The 26164-nt window shown below is 55.7% G+C and overlaps 10 protein-coding genes across 10 annotated transcripts; 6 read left to right on the top strand and 4 right to left on the bottom strand.

Moving 5' to 3' along the window:
- Positions 1-1466: 1466 nt before the first annotated feature.
- PG998_012761 (uncharacterized protein) lies at positions 1467-1916 on the top strand (the record flags this gene model as incomplete). Its single annotated transcript, XM_066879577.1, has 1 exon — positions 1467-1916. The coding sequence occupies one exon, from the start codon at positions 1467-1469 to the stop codon at positions 1914-1916; it is 450 nt and encodes a 149-aa protein (XP_066725961.1).
- A 1275-nt stretch (positions 1917-3191) lies between these two features.
- Positions 3192-3590, bottom strand: PG998_012760 (uncharacterized protein; the record flags this gene model as incomplete). The annotated part of the gene is made up of 2 exons (XM_066879576.1): positions 3192-3285; positions 3385-3590. 2 exons carry the CDS (start codon positions 3588-3590, stop codon positions 3192-3194), a joined length of 300 nt encoding a protein of 99 aa, XP_066725960.1.
- A 943-nt stretch (positions 3591-4533) lies between these two features.
- PG998_012759 (uncharacterized protein) lies at positions 4534-4758 on the top strand (the record flags this gene model as incomplete). Its single annotated transcript, XM_066879575.1, has 1 exon — positions 4534-4758. The coding sequence occupies one exon, from the start codon at positions 4534-4536 to the stop codon at positions 4756-4758; it is 225 nt and encodes a 74-aa protein (XP_066725959.1).
- A 290-nt stretch (positions 4759-5048) lies between these two features.
- PG998_012758 (GroES-like protein) lies at positions 5049-6098 on the bottom strand (the record flags this gene model as incomplete). Its single annotated transcript, XM_066879574.1, has 3 exons — positions 5049-5609; positions 5678-5899; positions 5958-6098. 3 exons carry the CDS (start codon positions 6096-6098, stop codon positions 5049-5051), a joined length of 924 nt encoding a protein of 307 aa, XP_066725958.1.
- A 1171-nt stretch (positions 6099-7269) lies between these two features.
- PG998_012757 (Cyanide hydratase) lies at positions 7270-8495 on the top strand (the record flags this gene model as incomplete). Its single annotated transcript, XM_066879573.1, has 3 exons — positions 7270-7299; positions 7360-7471; positions 7537-8495. The coding sequence occupies 3 exons, from the start codon at positions 7270-7272 to the stop codon at positions 8493-8495; spliced, it is 1101 nt and encodes a 366-aa protein (XP_066725957.1).
- Positions 8496-8923: 428 nt separating this feature from the next.
- PG998_012756 (uncharacterized protein) lies at positions 8924-9804 on the top strand (the record flags this gene model as incomplete). The annotated part of the gene is made up of 3 exons (XM_066879572.1): positions 8924-9060; positions 9130-9595; positions 9616-9804. 3 exons carry the CDS (start codon positions 8924-8926, stop codon positions 9802-9804), a joined length of 792 nt encoding a protein of 263 aa, XP_066725956.1.
- A 785-nt stretch (positions 9805-10589) lies between these two features.
- PG998_012755 (uncharacterized protein) lies at positions 10590-11411 on the top strand (the record flags this gene model as incomplete). The annotated part of the gene is made up of 3 exons (XM_066879571.1): positions 10590-10793; positions 10899-11168; positions 11244-11411. 3 exons carry the CDS (start codon positions 10590-10592, stop codon positions 11409-11411), a joined length of 642 nt encoding a protein of 213 aa, XP_066725955.1.
- A 508-nt stretch (positions 11412-11919) lies between these two features.
- Positions 11920-13336, top strand: PG998_012754 (acyl-CoA dehydrogenase; the record flags this gene model as incomplete). Its single annotated transcript, XM_066879570.1, has 2 exons — positions 11920-12246; positions 12296-13336. The coding sequence occupies 2 exons, from the start codon at positions 11920-11922 to the stop codon at positions 13334-13336; spliced, it is 1368 nt and encodes a 455-aa protein (XP_066725954.1).
- Positions 13337-14495: 1159 nt separating this feature from the next.
- PG998_012753 (uncharacterized protein) lies at positions 14496-19891 on the bottom strand (the record flags this gene model as incomplete). The annotated part of the gene is made up of 3 exons (XM_066879569.1): positions 14496-16217; positions 16272-17046; positions 17103-19891. 3 exons carry the CDS (start codon positions 19889-19891, stop codon positions 14496-14498), a joined length of 5286 nt encoding a protein of 1761 aa, XP_066725953.1.
- Positions 19892-24564: 4673 nt separating this feature from the next.
- PG998_012752 (interferon-related developmental regulator-domain-containing protein) lies at positions 24565-25935 on the bottom strand (the record flags this gene model as incomplete). The annotated part of the gene is made up of 1 exon (XM_066879568.1): positions 24565-25935. The coding sequence occupies one exon, from the start codon at positions 25933-25935 to the stop codon at positions 24565-24567; it is 1371 nt and encodes a 456-aa protein (XP_066725952.1).
- Positions 25936-26164: the final 229 nt, after the last annotated feature.

The raw sequence follows: 26164 nt of genomic DNA, 5'->3' as shown, positions 1-26164 counted from the left end.
GGATGAATGCCGCTGGGCATCAGTTGATCAGTGGTGAGCCGTCGACACGTCAACTCAGTCAATCTTCTGGAGATTTCTGCTTCGAATCAAGGCAGACAGCAGAGGGCATTCGCGACATGGAGTGAATTCCTTCGCTAGTCTGGTCAGGCGGCAGATCGACATCGGGCATTCCACGATCGCTTGCTGTGCAAATGGGGTAAGGCCCTGGAAAACTGCCTGCCGCCCCTCTTCTTGTTCCCCTCTTCTTCTGTGAAAAGAAAAGAGAAAAAAAGGTTATTAGCGCTTAGGATTGCAGTAAAAATTCTCCTCGACTGGGGCGGGCTGATCCCGTACGCTACTGAGCACCACGGAAACCAGTCTTGCATCGGCCCTTTGCGAGGAAGAGAAAAACTTTCTCGGGGCCACAGGCGCAACTTGGTCAATTAGCGTAGTGACACGTCGTGCACGCCATTGCCATGAATTAATCTACGCAGCATCGCTTGGTGAATGCGTACATTCCAGAGAAGTAGGCAGTCTCCGCGGAAGTGCAAGGCTTGTTTGCTTACTCCAAATGCTGCTGTGTCACCCAGCATGGAAGGAATATTGCTTTCTGGCCACCTCTGATCCGTGTCTCGCTTGTGGGACGACACCGCCAGTCTGGGCTCGACACCATCACCGGGGAAAATCACGGCATCGTGAGGTGGTCTACTGGCTGTGGTGCATCGGGGCAGATGGGGATGGGGAGATGAGATCGATCAGGCCAATGGTAGCGCGCGAGTGTGGTCAGCCAGGCCAGGGCATCTGTGTCATTGGACGGAATCAGAAGGAATAGCTGGGAATAGGAACAGTACTTAGTTGGTTGTAAGTGCGTACCTGCAGCGTCAGCAGAGACATGGTGACACTCTAGCACTGACGACAGGAAAAGGACCAGACCCCCCCTGGTCGGAAAGGAGGGAAACTATGGGGTAATGGTTTGCTGAGCAAAACCCAGGCCAAGGCCTTGTGACGGCCAGGGCATTGCTGTTAGCTAATGAGTAGCTAATGGCTTGCTCGCTGGGGCATCACGCGGGCCACTAAAACAGCAGGGCCAGCTACCCCGGATTCCACCTTGTTGCCGTTAACTGCTAAGCGCCCTTCTGAGAAATTCTGAGAAATTTGCTGTCTTTTTGCCTGGTTACTGTTTCGGGCAATCCCAAGCCGGGCACGGGGCCCATCATTGGCTCTCCACCCTCCAAACCAGAACCCTCAGGTGGTACAATAATTTCTCTTTGACTAACAAGCCCCGAGACAACGCCCCCCCTTACCTTACGACCCCACGATGAATATAATATCCTCCGCCCCCTCCCTCTGCCCATTGTTCGCACTTCTCTCTGATCCCTCTGATTGAACCTTGAAACAAGAAACCGACACATATCAGCCATCTACCCCGAATTCCGCACGAAAGGGCCCCCGCCACCAACCACACCACAACCACATACTCACACAAGATGCCTCGCTTCACCGTCAACGAGCCCCACCCCACCGTCGCGAAGGACTCCTTCACGCACTCAGGCCGCGGCGGCGCCGGCAACTTCTTCCGCGCGCCCGAGACGACGCCCGCGACGGGCATCGCGACGGCGCCCATCACGACGGCGCCGCGCCCCAGCGGCCCCGGGCGGTTCTACTCGGGCCGCGGCGGCGCCGGCAACGCCCACGCCTCGGCCCAGCGGCCCGTCATGTGCCTCGAGGAGTCATACCAGCTGCAGAGCCACATCGAGGCCAAGGCCGTCGGCTACGTCGGCCGCGGCGGCGCCGGCAACGCCTTCGTCAAGGGCGCCGCCGCCGGCCAGCAGCGCAAGGGCTCCGACGCCAGCAGCGTCGCCAGCTCCCGCTCCTCGGGCAGCGTCCGCTCCAACCTCCTGGAGCGCATCTCCGGCAGCCTGCGCCGCAACAGCTGAGCTGCTTGTCGCCATGCAGCACCGTTTTCTTCCTACCGGCTGTGTTTGAAGCTAGGAGCGCTTCTCTCACACCAAACTCATCTTTTATCAATTACAATTGCATTACGAAGCACGGCGCACGGGATCATTTCACACTATCATCATTTGCCATTTTAGCCAAACGGCAAGCGAACAACAACTGGACGGAACGGGAAAAGAAGGGGATTTTTGGGGCCTCAGAGCATAAGCCAGCAACTACAAGCTCGAATGATTTTTGGAGAAAGCGAAAGATACCCACGACACGCGTGTCGCCCCCCGGCTGGCATGACTCCGGGGGGATATATTGAAATGGGCAGAATCCGGCATTCCAAGTCATTTTAGCGATGGAGAGAAAAGGGCGTTTGTTTCTGGTGAACTTTGGTTTGATGCGGCGACGGATATACCCCCAACATTTGGAAAGCGAAAGCGAAGCGCGACGGATTGGTGGAAATGGAAACCAACTGTATTTATCAAGAAATGGCCTGAAGCAATTGCTTCATGCGAAATTACAAAACATTTCAAACTGCAAGAAACCATTACAGACTTGATCTTTCGTGCATTTTCTGATAGGCTCACATGACAGACCTGTTAGCGGGACGCCACAGCACCTCGAACGCCAAGACCTTGCAACCCCCTTAAAACCAACATCACACGTCAGTGTGTTGGCTTGACGTCCCGTGCATCGGATTAAAACCGCCTCGCATTCTCACTGCCTGCCGGGTTCTGATTTGGGATTTAGTTACCTTGGGGGCGATTAGGATCAGATGCACTTCTAACCAGTAGCTAGGTGCTGGCTGTCAAAGTAGGCACTCCCATACACTGTGGGCCTGCCATCCGATGACACCCCGGGGCGCCGCGTTCCTGAGTTAGCAGGTCGATGCGGCGGCATGCGCTGCCCCGCGCCCTGTCGCCTGGTCTGGCGTGCCGGGCCATTCAGGGGTTTTCAGAGCAGCATCGTTGACTCGCGGGGTCGCCACACGAGCGAGATCTTCTAAAAGTCGTCAACTAGTCATGCTTCTACTTCAGGGGTTCGAGTGACAAAACATAGGCAATTCGGATAATTAAAATTTTACTATCAATAGACTTTGTTTGGCAGGTCGGTCATCTGAGGCTGCCGCAATCCCAGAGGCCCCGCCTGCGTGTAAGTCGCTGCAAGCTAGCCGCGTCTTCCACAGCACCTCACTTCTCTCCGTCCCGGCTGCTGGCCTTTCTTACCAGAACCCAGCCATCGCGGCCCAGCGGGCGGAACTCCGACACCTAGTAACCGCTGATGCCGCCTGTGCGAATAAGCATCATGCCTTTCGCGACCGGCCACCACCAGAACAAGACGCCTGCCGCCATGGGGAGGAACCTGCGCACGTCGTTAGAAAGAGACCACCTGTAGCCAAGAGAAAGCAAGGACTCCCGCAGACCGGGCCGAGGGCGCGCACACACAAGGACGGTTACTTACAGCACCACGGGCGACACACCGTGTCTGAAGGCCACCCCCCATTGCGCCGCACTTCCGCTGAACATTTCGGTCGGGACGCCCAGGTCCTTGGCGCTGAAGTGGCGCGTGGCTGTCCGCGGCAGGGTCCTTGATTGCGACCGGAGGGCGGATGTGATGGTTCTGGATGCAGTCTTTTGCGCGGCGACGCGGAGCAGTTGGGAGGGCATGGTCAAGGATCTGTGTCTGATAGAATGGGTAGCCAGAGCTCGTCAAAAGTCGCAAGTGGATGAGGTGGTAGTGTATTCGTCAAAGGCTGGATGAGAGGCGATTTGGGGTATCAATGTCTTGCTGCGTCAACGATGCATATTTATCTTGTGCAGCAAAGGACTCGGCGGTATAATATACCATGGCCAAGACTTGCGCAGTGGCTCCCGACGGCGGGATTAGGGATTGGCGACTGAGTTGTCGCTCGTACGACAAGTCAGGCACGATTAAGGATGGCAAATGCGGTGTTTGCAAGGAACCCCATATAATTCCGAAGTTGCGGGCCGGAAGATTGGAATATATTACAACGAACATGGCGCTTGAAATGCCCCAGCTGTTTGGGAACCTGTTGACTGCTTCCGGGGTTGAAAACCAAATCCCGGCGGCCGTAATTTGTGTCCAAATCCCGCTGAAACCACGACCAGCCGGGCCCGCCCGTGTCCAAGAAAGAGCCTGTTGTCGCAAGCGGACACGCCGACCAACCAATTATGCGGTGGGGGAGTGCAGACAGAGATTCTGTGTATAATGCCGTTTTCCTGCCCAACGACTACTTTTCACCGGCCATTCAATCATCAATGCATCCAACTTGAAGAGCTCCAAAGCCCGCATTGACGACGTGCATGTCACACTGCCGACATCGGGGAGGACACGCCTAGCTCATGCGTGCAGCGCCGGCTCGCCAGGACATCTGCTTGCCATCATAACTGCTTCACCAAACCCCGCGGCTCTGTCTCGCACCGCAAGGGTCGGTCAAGCAACCACGCCACACGCGCGAATCCATCGACTGCATTGAATCCTGTCACCTAATTGCACCCATCAGTAGCACCAATTGGCGTGTGACCAGCTCCCACCGAGCACACCCGAACATACCAAGTTCAATAGCCGCTGACCGAAAACACGTTGATCATGAGCCAAAGCACAGCGGCCAAAACAGCGGCGCCACAGGTGGACGACAACGACGACGTGCTCGACGACAAGCCCAAGAGGTGGTACGTTGACGTGACAGACTCGGCGGCCGAGACACACCGGGCGATGCTGGTGCAGTGGATTTTCGTCTTCGTCATGCTCGTCGGGAGCACGTACTGGCATCTAGGTGACGAGATGATAAGGATGCTGCCGGACCTGGTATAACTTCACCCTGGCGAAGGCGAAAGAGAATGGTTTTCGGCTGGTTCTCTTCCAATAGGCCCAATCACCCCCGTTCAAGGCCTGGAAGAGGTCAGATGTCGGTGGTCTCCAAATGAATGCAGTAATCATAATTTTCGTTTGGGTCATAAGGTCAATTCAGTTTTGGTGTTGGACCATTAGTATGAGTAGCTCTTTCTCTTCCTGTATTTATACACGATTCGTTTCCCTGTATCAGACATCAAACCATCGGCATCGGCATTATATCATAGCCCTCCCTTGCGATCCTCACCTTTTCAGTTCTTAAGCACGGCGCGGAAGTGCATGTCACCTTTCTCAAGCTTCTGCATAGCCTCACGGATCCCTTCCTCGGTCATGGGGAAGGTCTCAATAACCGGGGTGATCTTATGCAGAGCCGCAAAGTCCAGCATCTGGCGGTGCAGGCGACGCGGCGCGACAACGGAACCTTGAATCGTGATACCGGCCTGCAGAAGGGGTGGGTATGGGATTACCAGGTTGCCGCTGGCTATACCCAAGGGCTGAATGGTACCCCCCGGCGCCATCAGCGGCAGGACCAGGTCCCAGTTAGGCATGGACGAGGTGGTGACCAATAGCCGATCCAACTTAAAGGTAGGCTTCAGTTCCATCTGGTCGGTCACAATGAAGTCATGCGCGCCTAGACGGATCGCCTCATCCCTCTTAGCACCGCTACCGCTTAGGACGACGACGCGACAGCCCATCTTCGCGGCGAACTGGATGGCCAAGTGGCCGAGGCCGCCCACCCCCATAACCCCCACCGTCTCGGTAGGCTGGGCGTCATACGCGCGCAGGGCGTTCCAGACGGTAGCGCCGCCGCACTGCAGGGCGCCGCCGCCTCGTCACTAAGGCCGTCGGGGATTTTGAAAAGGAAGGCCTCGCGCCAGACGGCGTGAGAGCCGAAGCTTCCCTGGTCCAGGTCGGCGTCGCCGTACATGGCGCGCTCGGGGCAGTAGCACTCGTTGCCCTTGAGACACTCCCGGCAGCGCGCGCAGCAGTCGTGCTCGTAGCCCCAGCCGACACGGTCGCCCTTCTTAAGGTCCTTGACTTCGGGGCCTACGGCCTCGACGACGCCGATACCTTCGTGACCCAATACCATGTCTACATGTTTCTGCGATTGGGTGCGGTGTTAGTGTGCAGTCCGGTAGGCGGACAGGCGATCAACTCACGAAGTGAAGGTCAGTTCCGCAAAGGCCTGAAGCAGTTATACGCGTGTAAACCTGATCGCCCTTAAGCTGGTCGGGCCTGGTGGTAATACTCTTCTTGGGGTAGCCATCTTTGGTACCTTTGAATACAGTGAAGGAAGGCATGATATGATGTCGAGTGAGGTGCACTAAAAGTCTTTGGGATTGCCTGAATATCCTGGGGGACCAGTATGGAAGGATTTGAGGTGGCTTTTATGCTATGAAGTGAGCGACAAACGGACAGCATCGGGGATCAGTTCAGGTTGAATTCCTAGCTGTGATGCGAATTCCAGAGGCCACTTCCTGTTTCTTTCTGAGCAGGGCCGAATGACTGGAGTGAAAGGCGGCAATCCATTCTCATGGAGCTCCATGCAGCGGGGGCCTCTCATGAGTGTGTGTGCTGTCCGACCTGTGTCGGAGACATCATTGAAGGTAGTAGAAATATGAAACCGGTCCTGCGAGCGGTGTTTGGAATCATTTGGGTGTGTTTGGCCGACTCGTATCCTGCCGGGATTTGGTTTTTGCAAAGCGTTCCTTTCTTTTCGTGATTGAAGAAGTAGAACGAGATTGGGAACAGAGAGCCTCCCATAACAACATCAACCAGCTAGCACCGCATCTCAGGCGACCGGTCGAGTGAGTCTTGTCACCTTACCCTCCCTCTCTTCTTACGGCCTATCAAAGTAGTGCAACGGCGGGATGCCCGGCTGCGTGGTGAACACGGACCCCCGCCTCGGGATTTGTGTTTCAACGGCCCATAATTGCGGGACAGGCCGTCCGGCATTTGTTGGCCAGCCACCTTCCCTGATCTAGGGATTTGAAGTCGCGCATCGGGCGGATTCGGGGAGGGACAAATCATGCGAGCCCATCCGAACTGTTCCGCATGCACCGCACTTCACGGCTTCTGTGGCTTGGCTTGGCTTGCATTGCCGCCGATTTACTTTCGTCATCCTCCTTGGCCTGATACACGCTGTATGCTAGGTGGCCAAATGCTGCACATACCATCCACCGTCATCCACACAGGCAGTCGGCCACACCCGAATCGCACCATCATCGCCATCAGACACCGAAGAGGTGACGGGATCGAGGCCTAGTGAGCTGCAACCATGGCGTGCGCGGCACTCTGCCAATGCGTCCGGATACATGCGCGTTGGCCAAAGATCTGGAATACATAAATAACAGACCATCACGCATCCTAATGAGTTTATCCTGGAGTCCGATAACAACATCATCACTTACAACAAACATACCTGATCATCAACATTCACCATTCACCATTCACCATTCACCACCCTTCACTATGCCTCTCACCAAGTACAAGGCCGCCGCCGTAAGTGATCACACATATCCAAGACCCGCTATGTTCTGGAATCTGACAATCGCACAATAGGTCACCTCCGAGCCCTGCTGGTTCGATCTTGAGGGAGGTGTGCAGAAGACCATCAAGTTCATCAACGAAGCTGGCCAGGCAGGATGCAAGCTGGTTGCCTTCCCTGAAGTCTGTAAGTCATACCCTACATATCGCTACCAGTACTCCGAGCGGCAGACTAAATCTGAGTGCTTCTAGGGATTCCAGGATATCCGTATTGGATGTGGAAGGTCACCTACCTCCAGTCTCTGCCCATGCTGAAGAAGTATCGTGAGAACTCCATCGGGGTCGACTCGGAGGAGATGCGCCGTATCCGCCGCGCTGCTCGCGATAACCAGATATACGTCTCCTTGGGCTTTTCCGAGATCGACCACGCTACACTCTACCTCGCGCAGGTCCTCATCTCGCCCACGGGAGACGTCATTAACCACCGTCGCAAGATCAAGCCCACACATGTCGAGAAGCTGGTGTACGGAGATGGTTCGGGCGACACCTTCATGAGCGTCACCGACACCGAGCTCGGCCGTCTCGGCCAGCTGAACTGCTGGGAGAACATGAACCCGTTCTTGAAGTGCCTCAACGTCAGCCAGGGCGAACAGGTGCACATCGCAGCTTGGCCCATCTACCCCGAAGTGTCACGCCAAGTGGCTCCCGATCCGGCTACCAACTATTCCGAGACGGCCAGTGATTTCGTCACCCCCGAGTACGCCCTGGAGACGGCGACATGGACGTTGGCCCCCTTCCAGCGCCTGTCGGTCGAGGGTCTGAAGACGAACACCCCCGAGGGCGTCGAGCCGGAAACCGACCCCTCCCCGTACAACGGCCATGCCCGCATCTACCGACCGGATGGAAGCCTCGTGGTCAAGCCTACCAAGGACTTTGACGGTCTGCTGTTCGTCGACATCGACCTCAACGAGACGCACTTGACCAAGGTGCTGGCTGACTTTGCCGGACACTATATGCGGCCCGACCTGATCCGCCTCCTCGTTGATACACGTCGCAAGGAGCTGATTACCGAGGCCGATCCCAGCGGCGGAATCGCCACCTACAGCACCCGCCAACGACTTGGCCTGGACAAGCCCCTGGATGCCAAGCCAGAGAGGGATGTGCGCAAAGCCGCCACTGGGAAGGAGGAGCTTTTAGAGACGCCTCTTTAAGCGAAACCAGGTCATCATGCAAAACCATTGATGGGAATTTGGGGATTTCTGCTGTTGTGTCGTTAGCTTTGTGAATAGTTTCAATAGATATCAAACTCTCCACTCAAATTGGAAAAAGAAAAGAATAAGATTTTGCCATGACAAGACTTTTAGCACAGTAAAGACAAAACGCCAAGAAGGTCGAGTGGCACTGTCCATTGCTGTGCTATCGTGGACTCTAGCTCGGATGCCAAGACTCGATGGCGGGCGTGGTCCACCGTCCGCTCGTCAACCCGGGCAGTTACCCGTGGTTTACCGCGCAGCCGAGAATCCCCAGAAAAGCACCATAATCCGACAACTCGTTGGGAACGATCCATCTGGCGGTGAATCCGACTGTACGCATCGTCAAGCAAGCCGTTTCTGATACTTTCTTAACACTATCGCTAGCCATGGCTGAAGCCACACCGAACAAGGATGGGGGCGCTGCCGACGTGCGGATTGAGCTCATGAGCAGTCCCGACGACTTCGCCGCGGGGTACGAGGTCTTGTGCGGGGCTTTTGGTCGCCAGATCAACGACGCCATCTGGTAAGCCACTTTGGAGAGCTCCCATTGCTCCAATAGACTTCGTGAGGGCTAACGCCGAGGGAATGTTAGGACGGCCATGAACCCGGGCTGGGACACGCCCCAGGCGAAAAAGGAACACGTGGCGCGCCTGGTCGAGCGCTGGCAGTCCACCACCACCAACCAGGCCGGAGACCCCAACGCCGTCTTCCTCAAGGCCACGGTGCCGGACCCCCGCGACGCCCAGAAGCGAGTCGTCGCCGGCATGGCCATCTGGTGCCAGCTGTCCTTCGTGGACGGCCTCGGCGACGAGCCCAAGGACGACCCGCCGCCGTTCCTCGACGAGCTGCACCCGGACGACGAGCGCGCGCGGCGGTTCTGCGCGCAGATGATCAAGAGCCTGGTGCGGCGACGCATCGAATACGTCCGGTCTTTGTCTCTGTCTTGTTCTTCTTCCTCGTCGTCGCCGGAGGGAGGACGAGGGATCCCCGCGACCTTCACGCTCGACATCTGCGCCGTCGACCCGCGGTTCCAGCGGCGCGGCGTCGCGGTCGCGCTCGTGCGGTGGGGCTGGACGAGGCGCGCCGCCGCGGCGGGCTCGAGGCCACGACCGAGGCGTCGGCCATGGGGCGGCACGCGTACGCGCGGCTGGGGTTCCGGCCCGAGCCCGGGCGCGGGGACCTGGTCTACGAGGTCGACGAGGAGTTCCGCGACCGCGAGCTGCCGCCCAACTTGTTCATGCGCACGGGGGTGGCGAGCGAAGACTGAGTGTGTCCAGCAAAGTGCTTACTGATAGAGGCTGGTCGCATGGGGGCCATGTGCTCGATGGCAATCTATTTACACCAATTGGTCTTGCATTTACACACCAATAGACACCTGAGTATTGACTATGACGTATTACGTGCTTAAAAAAGAATGGCTGTCTGTGTCCAATTGACATATTGCTTTCTGCTTGCCAGAGACATGTCCCAATTGCGCCCCCATTGTTGTTCCGTGTGCATGCAATCAAATGCGGGAAGGGCGGGGAAACCAATACGAGTTCTCTGTTTGTTGAAATTTATAAAAGCGAGCACCGTACCAGAACAGACAGGAAAGAGAGGATGGATGGTATCCTGGCAAAAAGATGAATGCGGCCAGTGTGGATTGAACACACGACCTCCAGATGATCTGATGAAGTTTGGACTTCAGTCTGGCGCTCTCCCAACTGAGCTATGTCCGCTGTGATGATGAGACAGTGTTGTCACTGTCCCACAAATCAAGCCGCTTGTTGAAGATTCGGCGAGTTATCGTGACTTATAATAGCATAGTTGCTGGGAAAGGATGGTAGGTGACGGGTAGAGCTACTGACTTGGCACGGCGAGGTCTATTCGAGGGCAGCAGCTGACAGGCTGACAGGATAACTACCTACCTAATCAGGTAGCACATTTGCACATTTGCACCCCACCGATCCCGCCAGTCAATCGATAAGCAGCAGAATATTATCCCCCCAAAGGCATGTTAGGTAGATGCAGAGCAGTCGTGGTTGATTGAAGCATCTCCTATCAACTTGACAAATGGCCGACTCCGAAGCTGCGCAAATGCGCAATGCCGATTACTGGGACAGCCGATACAGCAACGAAGACGACCCCGCCACCAAGGAGTGGCATGTTGGTCACGACAAACTCGAGGGGTACCTCGAAGAAAACATCTACCCCCGCTGGCCCCTGGGGGAGACCACCGCACCCCCTAAAGTCGTCCACCTTGGGTCCGGCGCAAGCGTAAGCATGCCGTGGAAGTTGATGTGATTTTTGTTGATTGATCGCCATCTCCCGGGGAAGATATGTATGCGTGGCTGACTCCCGAGGGGGCGGTCAACCCAATAGAGCGTCCCATATGAGATGTATGCGCGGGGCTACACCGACCAGACCTGCGTCGAGTTCTCGGCGGCGGTCGTGGCGCAGATGGCGCCCCGGAACCCGGCCATCAAGTGGCTGCCGCACGACGTGCGCGCCATGTCTGAGATTGCGTCCGACTCGTTCGACTTCGCCTTCGACAAGGCGACCTTCTACGCCTTCTGCGCGTGGGGACCGACGCACCTCCTCAAGAGCATCCCGCCCGTCATCGTCGAAGACACGGCAGCCTACAGTCGCGAGGTAAGTTCTCACCAACACAAGTAAGTTGAGCGTGGCGAGGTCTAACTCGGGCCCATTACGTGCCAACAAAAAAAGGTCTTCCGGATTCTCAAGCCCGGCGGCGTCTTCTGCTGCATCAACATCTTTGAGCCCCGCTACGTCCATCATCTGCTCAAGGTGGAGGGAACCGACTGGTCTGACTTACACGCCCCCATTGCACTGACGCCCCCGGCTGGGCCCAAACCCGCGCATATGGATTTGTGAAGGGACAGCCACTTGAACAGACAGACGCGACGACTTAATAAACGAACAACGACCGTATATATACTATCAATTTGTGCTTTTCTTTATCTTTATGTTCGATTTGATCATGGCGGGGCAACTCTGGGCGCTGCGCGTCGAATTGAAAGAGAACGTTTAAAGGAATTAAAACGATCAAAACGATACTATTGTCTATTCTACTTATGATATCGATTGAACCCTCACGCGTAATGCCTTTTGGGCCCATCTCTTGCTACGCTGTGCCTCCCCCGCGTCGCCGAGGCATGAGAAACCGACCACGCGCCACTGGACTAAGAACTCGGCAATGCAGCCAATCGCCAACAACCCTTGGAGATGGGAAATGGAGAATTATCACTCCCTCCTGGGCATTGGCAAGCTTAACACGACTTCATGATAGACGTGACTTTTTTGTCCTTTCATCCCATCCCACATCGGCAAAACCCCCACAGGGAATAGGCTGGTTTTTATTGACCATCCGTCACGGACGACCATGTCGCCCAAGCCTGACGATAACAACGGCAAGCCAAAGCGCGCCCCCGCCACTGCCGTCAAAGACAGCAGCAAACACGATCAGGCCATGGCGAAACCGGACTTGTTCGGCGACAAACTCCCCTGGGCCGAGCCGGCCTGGTACAACACCCTAGTCTCGCCCTACTACAACGCCACCCACCGCGCCCTGCGCGACCGCCTTCGCGCCTACCTCGACACCCACGTGCTCCCCCACGCCGCCGCGTGGGAAGCCGCCGGCGCCTGTCCGGAGCCCGCGCGCAAAGCCTGGGTCGCGACGGGGCTGCCCCCTGCTGGAGGTGCCGCGGGAGTACCGGCCCGCGGCCGTCGCGCACCCGCTGATCAGCGACGACGCCGAGCCCGACGCCTTCCACCTCCTGGTCCTGAACGACGAGTGCGCGCGCCTGCCCGGCGGCGTCGCCGCCGGCCTGGGCGGCGCCAACGTCATCGGGCTGCCGCCCGTGCTGAGCCACGGCACCGCGGCCCAGAAGCGCCGCTGGCTGCCGGGCCTGTTCGCGTGGGACACCAACTTCTGCCTCGGCGTCACCGAGCCCGGCGGCGGCAGCGACGTGGGCGCCCTGCGCACCACGGCCGTCCGCTCGCCCGACGGCGCCCACTACGTCGTCAACGGCACCAAGAAGTGGATCACGGGCTCGCCGTGGGCGACGCACATGACGACGGCGGTGCGGACGGGCGGGCCGGGCTCGGGCGCGGCCGGCATCTCGCTGCTCGTGATCCCGCTGCGGCAGCCGCCCGACAACAACGGCGGGCGCGTCGAAATCGAGAAGATCGAGAACAGCGGCCAGAACGCGGGCGGCGCGAGCTGGGTGCGGCTGCGCGACGTGCGCGTGCCGGCGGACCACCTGCTGGGCGTCGAGAACGCCGGGTTCAAGTACCTGATGGCCAACTTCAACAAGGAGCGGTTCGTGCTGGCCGTGGCCTGCAACCGGCAGGCGCGGACGTGCCTGGCGACGGCGCTGGCGTACGCCGGGGAGCGCGAGACGTTCGGGCGGCCCCTCGCGAGCCACCAGGTGATCCGCCACAAGCTGGCGACGGTGGCGCGCGAGGTCGAGGCGCACTGGGCCTGGCTGGAGCAGATCGCGTACCACGTCGACCACGACCCGCGCGGGCTCGGCTGGCAGAGCGAGTCCGTCGCGGGCCGCATCGCGCTGGCCAAGGTGTCGGGCGGGCGCATCCTCGAGCTGGCGGCTCGCGAGGCCCAGCAGATCATGGGCGGGGTGGCGTACCAGAAGAACGGGCCCGGGGGCGGCGGCAAGGTGGAGCAGATCACTCGGGACCTCCGCATGAACGTCGTCGGCGGTGGGTCTGAAGAGATCCTGAACGACTTAGCTTTCCGCGAGGAGATGAAGCGGGCTGTGAAGGTTGGGGCTCGACTTTGACGTCATCAATACTCATGCCGTTAGTTGCTCAGGGGGGTGGATAAATGGATCACGTCGCGTATTATATACAAATGGCTGTGCAATCATCAGAGGGAAGATGTAACTAGTCACAACAGTCATGGACAAAGTCAATCAATATCGGAGAGGATCACAGCTTTCACATATAACACCCGCCTGGTCGAAGACGGCATGCCTCTCTCGCGAATCTGTCTACATATACACAATCCTCGTCACCTCATTCAAACCCCAGTTCCCTTTTTACCTTTGAAAGTATGAATCTCGCTATCATCATCAATCGTATTAAACTGGCAGCCGTTCCAGACAGAAAACAAAACCGCCGTCGATCTGAGAATGATACTGCCTGCCAAACCTCCAAGTCGTTACGCTTCCCTCAAATTGTTCATTTCCCAAAACCCTGATTCATTAAAGACTCCTCATATCGTCATCATGCATCATGAATCCACCGGTAGTAAGAAGAATGAGTTGAAGAGAAGAGAAGAGAAGTCAAAAGAAAAAGAAAGACAATTAAGACAATAAATAGAGCCAAAGAGGCTTTCCATGTGAATCAAACGCCGTTCTCCTCGCGACTCAGCGCAGACAGGAGTCTGGTGATCGTGTCGTAATGCCCCGTCCCCCTAGTCTTTTCCATGTTTCGCAGAAACTCCAATGGTATATGTTGTCGCGCAAAGCAAATCGCCATGTTTTATGCAGGATTTCTCGATCTTCTTTCGTGCGTGTCGTCGTCCCCTTATCTGCATCCACCGCCGGGTCCGTGAAAACCCTATACGCCTTATTTGTGTGTGAAAATGACACGCTCATATACAATCAAAATGCAAATCGCAAATTGAGGTCGTGGTTCGAATCCAATCTATATGGATGATTCGGTATAAAATGGGGAGGAAGGTGGAGGTTCGCTCATCGTGAGCCACCCGAAGATCGAAAGTCGACTTGAAAGGGCGAGCCGCTAGGCATGACCGCATCCAGCAAGCGAGTACGTCTCTCCTAGAAAGTCTCGGATTCTTGGCTCAGGGCCGTATCGCGGCTACCGACTGTTCCAAAAGTGTCTATTGATTATGAGTCAGCAGGGTCGAACCATATAGGCATTAGGAGGTCAGAGCATTACTCACCTCTCTTTCGTCTTCTCTCATCCCGAGCACCACTATCCCCAAGAGGGGGACTTGAGGCTCCGACGGTCTCCATCGTCGCTTCCGAGACCCCGAGTGGGAGTCATCGCTCTCGGCCCACTGGGCCTTCTCGCGGGAGCGCCGCTGCTGAGGGCGCCGCTGAGGTTGCGGTTCTCCATCCTGGGACTGGTAGAGTGATAGCTCTCAGTCCGAGCATGCTGGGTGCCTGTCATTGTGCCGTAGCCACTCTCGACTGAGTGATAAGGGAGGGGACTGGGCTGCTTCTTCTGAAGCTTGTTGACGCGGTCGTTGCGCGGCGGAGTTGCCGTGTCAAGAGGCTCCTTGGGAGGTCGAGGTGGGCCTTGAGCGGGAGGCGAGAATCCGTAGGTGGCACGGTATTCATCGGCGGCGCTTTGGTCGCTGTAGCGGTTGGTCTGCTGGCCCGGGAAACGGTTCAGACTCGTAGCTGAGCCGGCCCAATCTGTGCTGCGGGGGCTCATTGGCGTATCGTAGTTGATAGCCGAGGACTCGAGGGCGGTGCGGAATCGCTCTGTCTGTCCAGGTCGCGGCTGAGGGTGCTGAAGGTTCACACTGTTACGGTGGGCCTTGTACTTAGGGTCCTCCGGGGTAGAGTAAGTGTTAGGCATGGGAGGATCATCAAGCTGGTACCGGGTTGGTGTGCCCGATTCACCCGCAAGGTTCTGCTCAGAGAAACCCGAGTGCAATTTATCGCCATTGTAAGGATCGTGAGGCTCGTAAACTTCGTAGTTTAGGGAGGAACCGGATCGCGACGGAGGTGCTTGCAAGAAGTCCTCAATGTCTTTCTGGTTGGACCGCGAGTCTTTGCTGTTGCGGTTGAAGACCTTTCCAATGCTTGAAGTAGTCGTCTCGGACCACCTGGAGATCTTGGGTAGGAAGCTGGAGGAACCCTTGGACTTGTGCTTCTTGCTATTCTCAGTAGGTGTGTTCTCGTGGCTGAGACTTGCGTGGTTCTCGGGGGCGGCATGAGGTGGTGTTCCAAGAGGGACGGATCCACCACGAGGAGGACCAACGGCTGGCGACATCAACAGCTCAGGGTTGGATTGGTCATATGGGGCACTGTTGCGCGGATGGTCGTATTCATCCTCGGGGCCTTCGTGCACCGTGCTGATTCTGTGGTCGGAGAACTTGCGCTCGTAGCCCATTCTTCCAGGTTGCCCACGGGACTGAACGGAAAATTGGCCCGACTGGCTGGCGTGGCTTGCAGTCGATGTGCCAGCATTGCCTTCGGGCTCATAGCCGCGATCTTGCTCGTACTGCACTTCAGGCTGCATGTTATCCAGAGACTGGTTGCGGGTGCTCATAGCAGCCAGCGTTGCAGGTCCTCCGGTCTGCTGCTTGAGGACATCCACTTCGGTAAGCAGGTGCATCAACATATCCTCAATGCGGCCGAGGTCGTTATTGCCCTTGGAGCTGAGGCCCTTGAGGGCTCGGCGGAAAAGACCGCGCTTCTTAGCCGGCATGTCATCGAAGTCCCCAGCTTGCGAACCTCCTTGGAAGGACCTGGAAGCACTGCCAGGAAGAGGCCTCGGCCCGCCCAGGTGTCTTTGCACAGTCTTCTCTGTGTTGTCCTTGACTTCGTTGATGATCTGGTCCTCAGTATCGGCCAGGGCCCGCTTGACGTCTCGGAAGGAAGTGTGCATCTCCTTGATGACTTGGCAGACAGTCTCGATCATCTCTCGGTCTCGAGCACTTCGCTGGGCATCACGAACCATGAGCTGTATTATTGTTAGCATGTAGTATTGTGATTTCGACAAGATGATTCAACTTACGTGTTCCATCAAGGCAATGACATCCTTGGATTCGATTCTATCGATTCCCGTGCCTGTTGCAGCATCGTAGAAAGGCGAGCCCATGCCCTGAGACATACCACTAAGGTGTCTCTGGTGCTTGGCGATGGGTGCGTAGAACGGATCATCAGCGTTTCCGCCCATGCCGGGCTGATCCTGGAATTCCACGCCCTTACCCTTGATGGCCTGCATGTCTCGAGTCTCGTTGGGCGCAGTCTCGTATCCCTCATCGCCCTGTGGCATGCCTGGGCTGCCTGTGTTGAAACCGCCACGGTACCCGTTGTGGTCGAAGCCTGAGCCGCCGAGAATATCATTCTCGAAACCAGGGAGATTGGCGATGGGGCTCGTACCTTCGTAAGGGTTGGTGACAAGGGTATCCCTCTTTCGCTCCCCAGAGGTTCGCTGCCATTCGTCATCCTGCTCCTGGCTTGGCTGACGGCTGTGAGTCTGTGCCATACCAGCTGCGGCAGCCATGGCGGCGGCGGCGGCAGCCTCTGTGATACCCAAACCGTTATTGTTGGCCTTAGGAGTCATGGATCGTTCGTTTTCGTAGTCGAACGTCTTCTCTTGAGTGGGGGTCATATCACCTCCCCAGTGCTGGTCCTTTTCATACGGGGCGCCATCAAGAGATTCCTGAGCCACAGATGGGGTCTGGTGCTCCGTAAAGTAACCGATCTCCGGAAGAGGGTCGTTCATATCTGGCAAGCCACTAGCTTCCATCTTTGGGCGATCGTAGTCCTCAGACAAACGGTCCACGCTGTGACGGGGGTCGCATTCGGCACGTTGCCATCCTTCGCTCGCTCCTTGAATGACCGGTTTCGTTGGACACCCTCGCCCGTAAATGTAGCAGGCGAAGATTTCCCTTCATTCTTGGCCTTAGCTGCTGCCGCCGCCGCCCTGCCGAGGGCTGCGCTGGTGATGGCAGCTTCGGAAGGAGAGGGAGAGTGTCGGTAGTTAGGGCGCGGCACTTTGCGGCCGTATTCGTCCAAGTCGTACTCGTCGAAGTCGCGGGAGTGGTTGGATCGGGAATGCTTCGAGAGGGCGGGTGACTGAGATCCCTTCTCGAAGATCTCTCGCCGGCTCTCGAAAGAGCTCTTTTCTGGACTATAAGCCGCCGAGTCACGACCGTTGTAAGATATCTGCGAGTCGCGATACTCCTGGCCACCGCTCAAAACTGACGGGTCAAGGACAGATCCGTCAACCAAAGAGGCCACGGCAGACTCCGTGCCAATTGGTGGGTGGACAAACTGAGGGTTGGCACCCACACCGCGCACGGCCTGCCCAGAGGTGATCCTATCCAACTCGCTGTCGTCCGTGTATTGGGTGTCCCTGTAGTAACCTGAGCTGCGCAGGTCGCTTTCATCATCACGGAACTCACGGCTCCGCATGTTGCTAGACACGGCGCTGGGGGATTGACCCTGTAGATCCGACTTATCTGGCGAAGAAAGTTCGCTGTGGGTAGCTCTCGAGTCTCGGCGATGGTGGAGGTCGCTTCCTCCGTCGGTATATCCAGAAACGCTCTGGATTGGGCTCAACCCGCGTCGTTCTTGCTGATAGGGCACGTATCGCAGAGGCGGGGGCACGTCCTGTTGGTAGTATCCTGACATACCCGGCTCGAACATGCCTGGCTCTCCCAAGTGACCATCTTCATACTCATCATCGTACTCCTCATGAGTATAGTTTTGGCTTAGGTCGCTTTCTGTGAGATCGTGGTCATCGTACTCGCCGGCGCCTTTTCGAGGAAGAGCCTTGAGATCGCCATGGGAAATATTGGCATGCGCCGCGCCGAGGCTTTGCAGAGTATGCTGCTGTTGCTGTGGTGTACGAGTAGGTGTCGGCATGTCGTGTATTGACTCCAAGGAAGCCATCCCTCGAGGAACCTCTTGTACAGGCGTCATTTCTTCACTGGCGGAGTGAGGTCTGTCGGTGTTGGCCGACAGGATAGATGTTCTTGTCATCTCGGACGGGTTTATCTCACTCGAGAGGGGCATTGGAGGAACGACCTCATGCTCGGAATCCCGATATTCTTCTGTCGCCCTACCTCGTTCTGGTGTCTTGGCTCTCCGCCGCCTCCGTTGACGTTTATCTTCTCTGGAGCGATCACGCTCAGAGGTGGCCGCGGTTGGACTGAGTAGTCCGGGGTTTGTAAGATGGTCTTGTCCTCGTGGTGGGGTGTCATCCTGAGTGTTGATGGGCTCTATTACGGAGATGTGTTCGACGCTGCTGTGTGGTGATAAGTCATTCCGGGCTTCTCTACCCCTCGATTTGGTCGAATGTGTTGTGTCTGCTGACCTTCGTTTATTTGTGGCTGCGAGTTCTTCCCTCGACACCGAGGTGAGACTGGAGAGCGATTCTTTGTCCTTGGGGCGACGATTAGGAGGCTCCCTCGTGCTGCGTTCCCGCTTGATTGCATCGAGTTCGGGGAGTATTAACCTTCGAATTGCATCCTCCACCGTCTCCAAAAGCTTGGGGTTATTGATCGACACCTTTGATGAGTTGTGAGAGTCGTAGGATCTATGACTGGGTGAGAGTTGGGAAGAAAGCACGCTCGAATCAGCCGCGGAGACAACAGATTCTTTTTGACCTTTTGACCTCCTCCGAGACGATGTTTTGCTCTCCATATCCGTGTCTGCGCCGGCAGTGCTCCGTCGATAGCCACTGGATGAACGGTGCCTTTTGTCGGGCTTGCTTGCTTTCTCGACGGCCCTCTCTATTATTTTCCTATCGTCGCTCGCACTGCGATTCTTGCGATTCATTTTGTCGGCCACCGCTGCAGCGGTCGCGGCTCCTAGCGCGCCAGTCGCCAGGGCCTCGCCACGCGACGGGCTTCTGCTACGCTCTTCCCTGCGATTTGAAAGAGTAGTGGTGCCATCAGTGCCACCGGACCCGTCCAGGAAGCTATCGGTGGGGATAGCCGAAATGTCGGACATGTTGGGTGGCACATACTGAGATGGAGTTTGGGAGACCTTGCTGTCAGCCGCAGGGATCAGAGGGCTGGATACCTTGCGATCTCTTCGGCTGCTACGTTGACTCATATGACTCGGTGTGATCTCGACTTCGATTGGATGCCGCGACACATTGGACTCTTCGGTCGCCGAGGCGTAGGAGTTCATGCTCCTACTGTCTTCGGGATCAGTCATGACATCAAGCTCGCTTCTGCTGGGGTTCTGGACCAACGGCCCCTCGTCTCTAGTCTTCTTCCCCATCGAGGCCTTGCGTGAGCTCTTGCTCTTGGTCTCGGTGATCTTGATGTGACCGTTCTTCTCACCACGGCTCTTGGAGGGGGTTAGGCGCACGCGCACACTCGGCCTGCGCTTGCTGCGGCTGCTGCTGCCTCCGCCGCCGCGTTCGGAAGACTCCGGGGTCTTGGGGTGCTCGAAGTACTCGATCAGCAACGAAGTCTGGGACTTGTTGTGCTGATGGTAGTTGCGAGTTCTGATGGTGACGGGGGTGCCGTCGTCGGGGAGAGAGAAGGAAGATTTCTCGTCGTCAGCGTGCTTGTTGGAGACTTCGGTGGCCAACTCAGTCGGTGAAGAGATGAGCGAGTCGGAGTCCTCTGTGGGTGCTGGCAATGGAGGAGCCTTTTTCGACTCGATACCCATCCTGCCAATGGATACTGGTATAGGGCGGGTTGTCGGGTCCCCCTAAAAATTGGCCAGGTGTGCGTGTGCGACCGACCCTGTCTCTTTTCTTCTTGTACAAGTGGTGTAATGTATGGGTTACTGTCGTGTTTGGGGACCGCTCCTTGTCCGGTTTGTGTTGTTTACCCGCTGGAGATTGCCCACAATGTGGAGTCGAGCAGACAATCAGCGGAGTTGAGCTGGAAGTACTTTTGCTGACGGCCGAGGTAGCGCGGTGCCGATATCCAGCAAAAAGTGACCCCCCGGGTTGGCGAATTGGGAAAGTGAATTGGGCGTCAAAGATGCTGCAAGAACGACATGCTTGGAATGTGCGCGCGAGAAGATGAGGTGGGTGGTGCTGGGCGTGCTGCAGCAGGGGGGTGGGTTGGAGGTAGGGAATCTCGAAGTAACGTCGAGACCCAAAAATGAGGTGGTCGGTGTAGGCGGGGTTGGCAAGAGCTGCGTGAATAGCTGGAGCGAGCTGTGATCTGTTAGGGCGCTGGTCTGGTCGCAAAACGGGGCCCGGGACTATTTTTTGTTTACTTGAGATAAAAATACATGTATTCACCCGATGCCTGGTATTTCTTTCTCCGGAGTATTGAATCAAAGGATCAAAAAGGACACAGACAAACCGAAACAAGAATAAGCAATTACCTCGGATTGAGTGCGAGTAATGAGACGCAGGAGCAGGCGACGTCAGAGGATCCTGTTTGCTTGTCTTAGAGCGTGAAGCACAGCTTTCCCAGCCGCCTCTATTAAAAACGGCTTGCTTGTCGGTCGTTTCGCCCCACGTGTTGCTTGATGGCTTGTCGGTCCCCCAATAGTCTTTTTTTCCCTTTGGGCACAGTCCAGTCAGGCAGTCGGTCGGTCGATCGTCTGCACCGACGCAATGCTGCCTACCCGCAGCTGCTGCAATGCGCAACGCAATGACTCACAGCTAACGAAGCAGTCAGTTTTTCGAGAACAATTGACGATGCACGACTATAAGGTAAGGTATGGAGGAGGCCCAAGGGTGGGAAAAGAGGGGAAGGGGGAATAAGACGAGTAATTGTCCATCCAAGGCGATGAGGAGGAGGTAAGTGAGATACATACCATACCGAGAGAGACACACCCAGCGATAGGCAATAGCCCAGGTGCCAGGGGTGGGTTGGTGCAGCTTGCAGCTTGCAGTAGATACGATACGGGGGGGCCCACTACTCAATGTGATTCGGCTGTGCTTGCGGGCTTGCAGAGGGGCTGATCTCTCTCTCGTCGCCTCCAAGTATTTTCTAGGTCCGGGATGGACAGGGGCACGCTACGACTCAAGCAGAACAAGCTACTGCAAGGTGAAGAATGCAGATCAAGACTTCCTCGCGAACGCATAGGATGGGTCGAAAAATGAACTTGCAGCACTTTAGCGGCAACATATGTCAGTCAATATTTTCATTGCTTCACAAGCTTGACATTCAATGGCAGAAGAAGGGACTCCGGTGAGGCGTTGATGAGGAGGGAGAGCGAGAGAGAGAAAAGGTCTCGAGGCTTAGGTGCGCCCATCTTGCTTGCGCAAAGGTGGCGGCTGGGGTTGGGCAGCGCTCGCTCTTGGACAACGCATCAGACCAGGGTCTGCACTTGGACCAATCTCATGATGAGAAGCCGTCCTGGCAGCAGCGGCGGGCTGCACAAGCAGGGAGTAGCAGGTTTGGCATCTCGCATGCGAGTGGGATGATTGATCAAAGGAGAGCTGCATTCGTGATTTGACACCTTTCCATCGACGGACTGAAACTTGATGCCGAGACGTCGGGCTCAATCGTCAAATTTGGGCTACGAGGCTACCATCCAGAGGCATTGCATTCCTACAGCCTACAGATCAGAAGTCCAAATAGCCTGAAGATCACTCACTAACACCAGCTGTACATAGAGCTGATATTTGACAAGTCGGTCACGAAATGATAGCCAAGTGAATAAGCTATGCAGCTGCATATAGTGATCATGTTCGTCGCTCTATGGAGGCCTTATCAAAAACCCGTCCAACCGTGAAAATGTCTTACTTTCATGCAGCCCGGATCTATGCGGCACGCAAGCCGCGGAACATCCAAAGGTTAGCGGTTATTGGCTTACTACACATCTCTGTTACATACCCAGATAAAACTTCCGAAGAGAGAAAAAAACCCATGGCTTCCGGCATGGCCATCGGAAGACGACAGCGTGGTCTGAAAGAGTGGGCGATTGAAAATACCCGTCGGCGTCGCGGGATGCCGCTGGGTCCTGAAAGAAGCTATTCTGCATCCCTGCATATTAGTCGCGGTGGTTGACAGAGTGACAGTTTAGGAACAAGAGTCGGAACGAGCTTTCTTGGTCCGCGAAGCCGCGGAGTGGCTCGGGCGCAGACCACTTCCCTGGCAGGGGCAGCAGGGTGACGATGGTCGATCCAAACGATCGCCGGAGACATGGTGGTATGACGGGAACCGATCCAACCCCCTGCCTGCTTAAGAGACTCAGGATCTGAAGCGATGATGGAGGCAACCAACCATGAAGCTCTCTCGACAGTTCTTCTACGAACAAGAAAAGAAAACCGCTCGAGCAACATAATTTACTTGAGGAGTTTCCTTTTCATGGTTGGTTGCCTGCATCGCTTCAGAACCTGAGCCTGTCAAGTCTACCTAGGTTTTTTGGGCAAGCTCCCCTCAGTTCCCCCAGAATCCCAAAATGACACGATGGGCTCCAGGCTGGCACCGAGCTTTGTCTGCTCTCAGCAGCATCATCATCACGCTAGGTCGGAAGCTATGGTAGACTAGACCACCTCAAATATAGTTGTGCCACGCGAAATCAAAAAATGGATTGATTAAGCAAGGAAGAGGGAGAGAAAACGTGATTTCTGTATCCAGCCTCGCGATTATGGAACATTCTTGTCCCGGTCAAGGGAAAGAGGTCTCCCCAGTTTGTTCCGGTCAATTGAAACCTCGGAGCTTGGAGATCTCGAGTGCCAAGTCATGCCGGTTGAGGGAGGGAGGCGAACCATCCAAACAGGGCCCCTTCCCACTAACTGACTGCGCCTAGAGACACTTAGGTTGGGGATCACCAAGCCACCCACCACAGAGAAAACCCAAGTCAGCAATCATTGATGGTGCGCACCCAACCGTGTCGCCTTGCCTTGGTTGCTTGGCTTGCATGGAGAGAGCCCCTTTGCCGGCTCTTGTTGGTCACATTCATCAGATCCACAGACCTCACCGACTTCTTGAACACTGCGCCCACTGCCTGCCATTTTACCTATCGGCGAAAAGAGAGACAGAGAGAGCTACAGTAACCAAAAACTGGCCGGCTGCACGCACATCGACTTTCCGCATTCAGCGGAGAGGACGAGTGGGCCAAAACGTTCTCGACCAAACCGAACAAGCCCCGGGGAGTTGGTAAGTCAATCTTCGACAAACTTGGTGCTCGGCTTTCCGACTCCAGGTCCCAAGGGAGGGGAGGTCTTTGGCCAAAGAAGATGGGTATCGTGTTGCCGAGACATTTCGTATGACAATTTGACAGGTTTGTCTCTGTCTCTGTGCGTGTGTTCGTGTGTTGCCAGTCAACCACGACTCTAGTTTGTTCACGTCCCCCTCTCGAACTCAAAAACAAGAATGAACTCGTACGTGCTGCTTTGAGAACCTCGCAAAAGAGGACTGGTACGAGTTCTCTCCCTTCAGTCCCTTGTCCCCCAGTGGCGATTTGAATTTATCTATAACACCAGCCACCCACAAGCCCCTCGCCAGCCACATACCCCACTTAAATATATGCACATACCGTAGAATAGCGATTATTTGAAGTGTCGGAATATCACACTCGCAAGCTCGTGTGATATCCCGTTAGCAGTGACAGGTACTTAAATTGTTGGGGGGTTACAGTGGCCTGTGTAGCCAGTGTTCCTGTCACATTCATTCATTCCCACAATCTAACCTCCCCGCGCGGGCGATGCCAAACTGGCCTCTCGGAATGCTCCGCTGCGTCACGCTTCTCGTTTACTCTACTTCTCAGGCTCCTATAACACGTCACAATCTACATCTCAGGTACGATTCATCCATATACGTATATATTTATGTACCAATCATCCTATTCTACTACCTCACGGTCTTTTGCCCTGGAGGCCGGCAGCGCTCCGCTCAATTCGTAGACAATTCCATACTCGTCGGTCGGACCACGTATGGGCAAGGCAAGGTAAGCATTATCGTAAATGTAGAATATGTTGCTCTGGTATTAGTTTCTCTCAGCTAAAGACCTATCGACTTGCACATCCAAACCCAACAAGACTTCCCGAAGAATGGTCGCACAGCACAACGAGACATGCAAGAAGGCGACGCGGCACCCCGAAGAAGTTGATTAGAGTCACTTAAGTGGATGCAACCTCCGGCCAGTAGGTAATACGCGACTTATTGAAAACGTTGAATAATGATATGCTTCGTGTATCGTAGCTCTCTAGCACCTGCTGTAGGAATGAATACTAAGATAGGTACAAATCGGGTATCTCATCCATTTGGATGTCATGAGGGAGGGAGACGTTCATAAGCGAACGTGAAAAGACTCGTATTGTGAGTGACGGCGTAGGGAATTGGGGGTATCGCAAAATCGAGAAAACGATATGTATATACGTAAGAAGCGTAAGAAGCGTTTCGAATCATGGAAGTCCAAGTCCCGTATTACGCGCTGTCAAACGTTTCCTCGACTACTGGATTTAACCGCCAGTGTGTGTTGAAACCACCCCCCAGGATCTTTTTCAAGAAAGCCACCCGCAGGCCGAGTGACCACGATTCGATCGGGAGCACTCGACCGTTCTCGTCACGGATCATGTCTCGATAGCCCACGTCTTGGAAGACATCCTTCTCGTTGCCGAATACTCTCTCGCCATCTCGATCGGATTGCCTGGCCGCCCGGCCAGCCTTCGAGTATCTCGGGCCTTTCCCAAGCTCCAGTGACGTGAGGATACTCGCGAACTGCTGATGAAGTTTGCGACGGTCCTTCTTCGACACTGCCCGCGAAGACTCGCCCGCGAGTTCTGAGACCCGATGTACAATCTTGTGCTGGTCATATTGCAGATCAAATGGATTGTACTCCTCGGGTGTGAAGTCCTGCTTCTGCTTCCGTGCTTCCAGTCTAGCCTCTTCTTGCCTCTCGTCATGCTCCCCTTCCATCTGTTCGTTGTATGATCGCATCACCTCGAAGATGAGAGCAATATTGGATCCGGCTGAAACTTGCACATCAGCATCAGTGCTGTCAAGCTGCTCCGTGAAAGCCTCGAGCGCGCCCTCGGACTGCTGCATGAGGTCTTCCACATACGTCGCCAGGACGCCCCAACAAACCAGAGCTGCAGTGACAACCGGACCATTGTCGGGAGCTTCGACAGTATGCCCATCGCTCTCAATAATTTCCAGCAAGTAGTCCATGAGCTCCTGTATCGTAGCGTCCATGCCGCCACCAAAAACAGTAGCGACTGTCATAGCGTTGATGGCCTCCACCTTGACAGCCTCTTCGTCCGAGTTCTCGCATACTTGTTTCAGGCTTGAATAGACATCATCATAGATGCTGTCTGACTCGGTGGACAGGATAGTGATAATCAAAGCCTTCAAGCCAGCCATGACCTCTTCGGTATTGCGGCCGCTTCGAATGCTCTTCAGCATGGCAGGCACGAGCTCATGTATGTATCCCTCGATGATGGTGTCGGCGAAATGATGGCGGGCTAGATGCACATAGCCAGCCAGATACGCCTCGCGGCCCTTGACGCTGCTGCGTTTTCGATCAAGGATCTCAGTGATACAAGCCTTGAGCTTGTCGGTCCAATCGGTAATGGTATCGCCGTCTTCCGAGTCGACGACCGAGTTGGTCACGCTGTCATTAACATCGCTGTCGTCGCTTTCGGCATCGGATGCATAGCGGCTCGGTGCACGAGAAGCAGGCCGAGAGCTAGCGGGGGAGGTCGTCGTGGAGCCGAAGTTGGAGTCGGGTCTGGCGCGTGCCTTCTTGGACACAGTCTTGCCAGACTCGAGCAAGATCTTCTTTCGCAAGTCTCTCATTATGACTTGTTGTCTGGGTGTTTGGTGGTAGGTTGTTGTATGTGATCCACGAGGTCCAACGTGCGTCAGTGTACAGCGCAGGTCTCCGTTAAAGCTCTGGGCCCAGGTCGTCAAGTAACAAAGTAATAAGTGCAGTGTTGATGTGCGGCGTTGAACGTAGATTCCATGGAGAAGAATTTAGTTTTATGTAGGAAGAGTAGCCTGCCCGATTCAAATAGCAAAGTTGGGT

This window comes from Apiospora kogelbergensis, assembly GCF_038363985.1.
Source record: "Apiospora kogelbergensis strain CBS 113332 chromosome Unknown utg000008l_segment0_segment0, whole genome shotgun sequence".
NCBI classification, from domain to species: Eukaryota; Fungi; Ascomycota; class Sordariomycetes; order Amphisphaeriales; family Apiosporaceae; genus Apiospora; species Apiospora kogelbergensis.
This window is presented reverse-complemented; position numbering and strand designations above follow the sequence as displayed.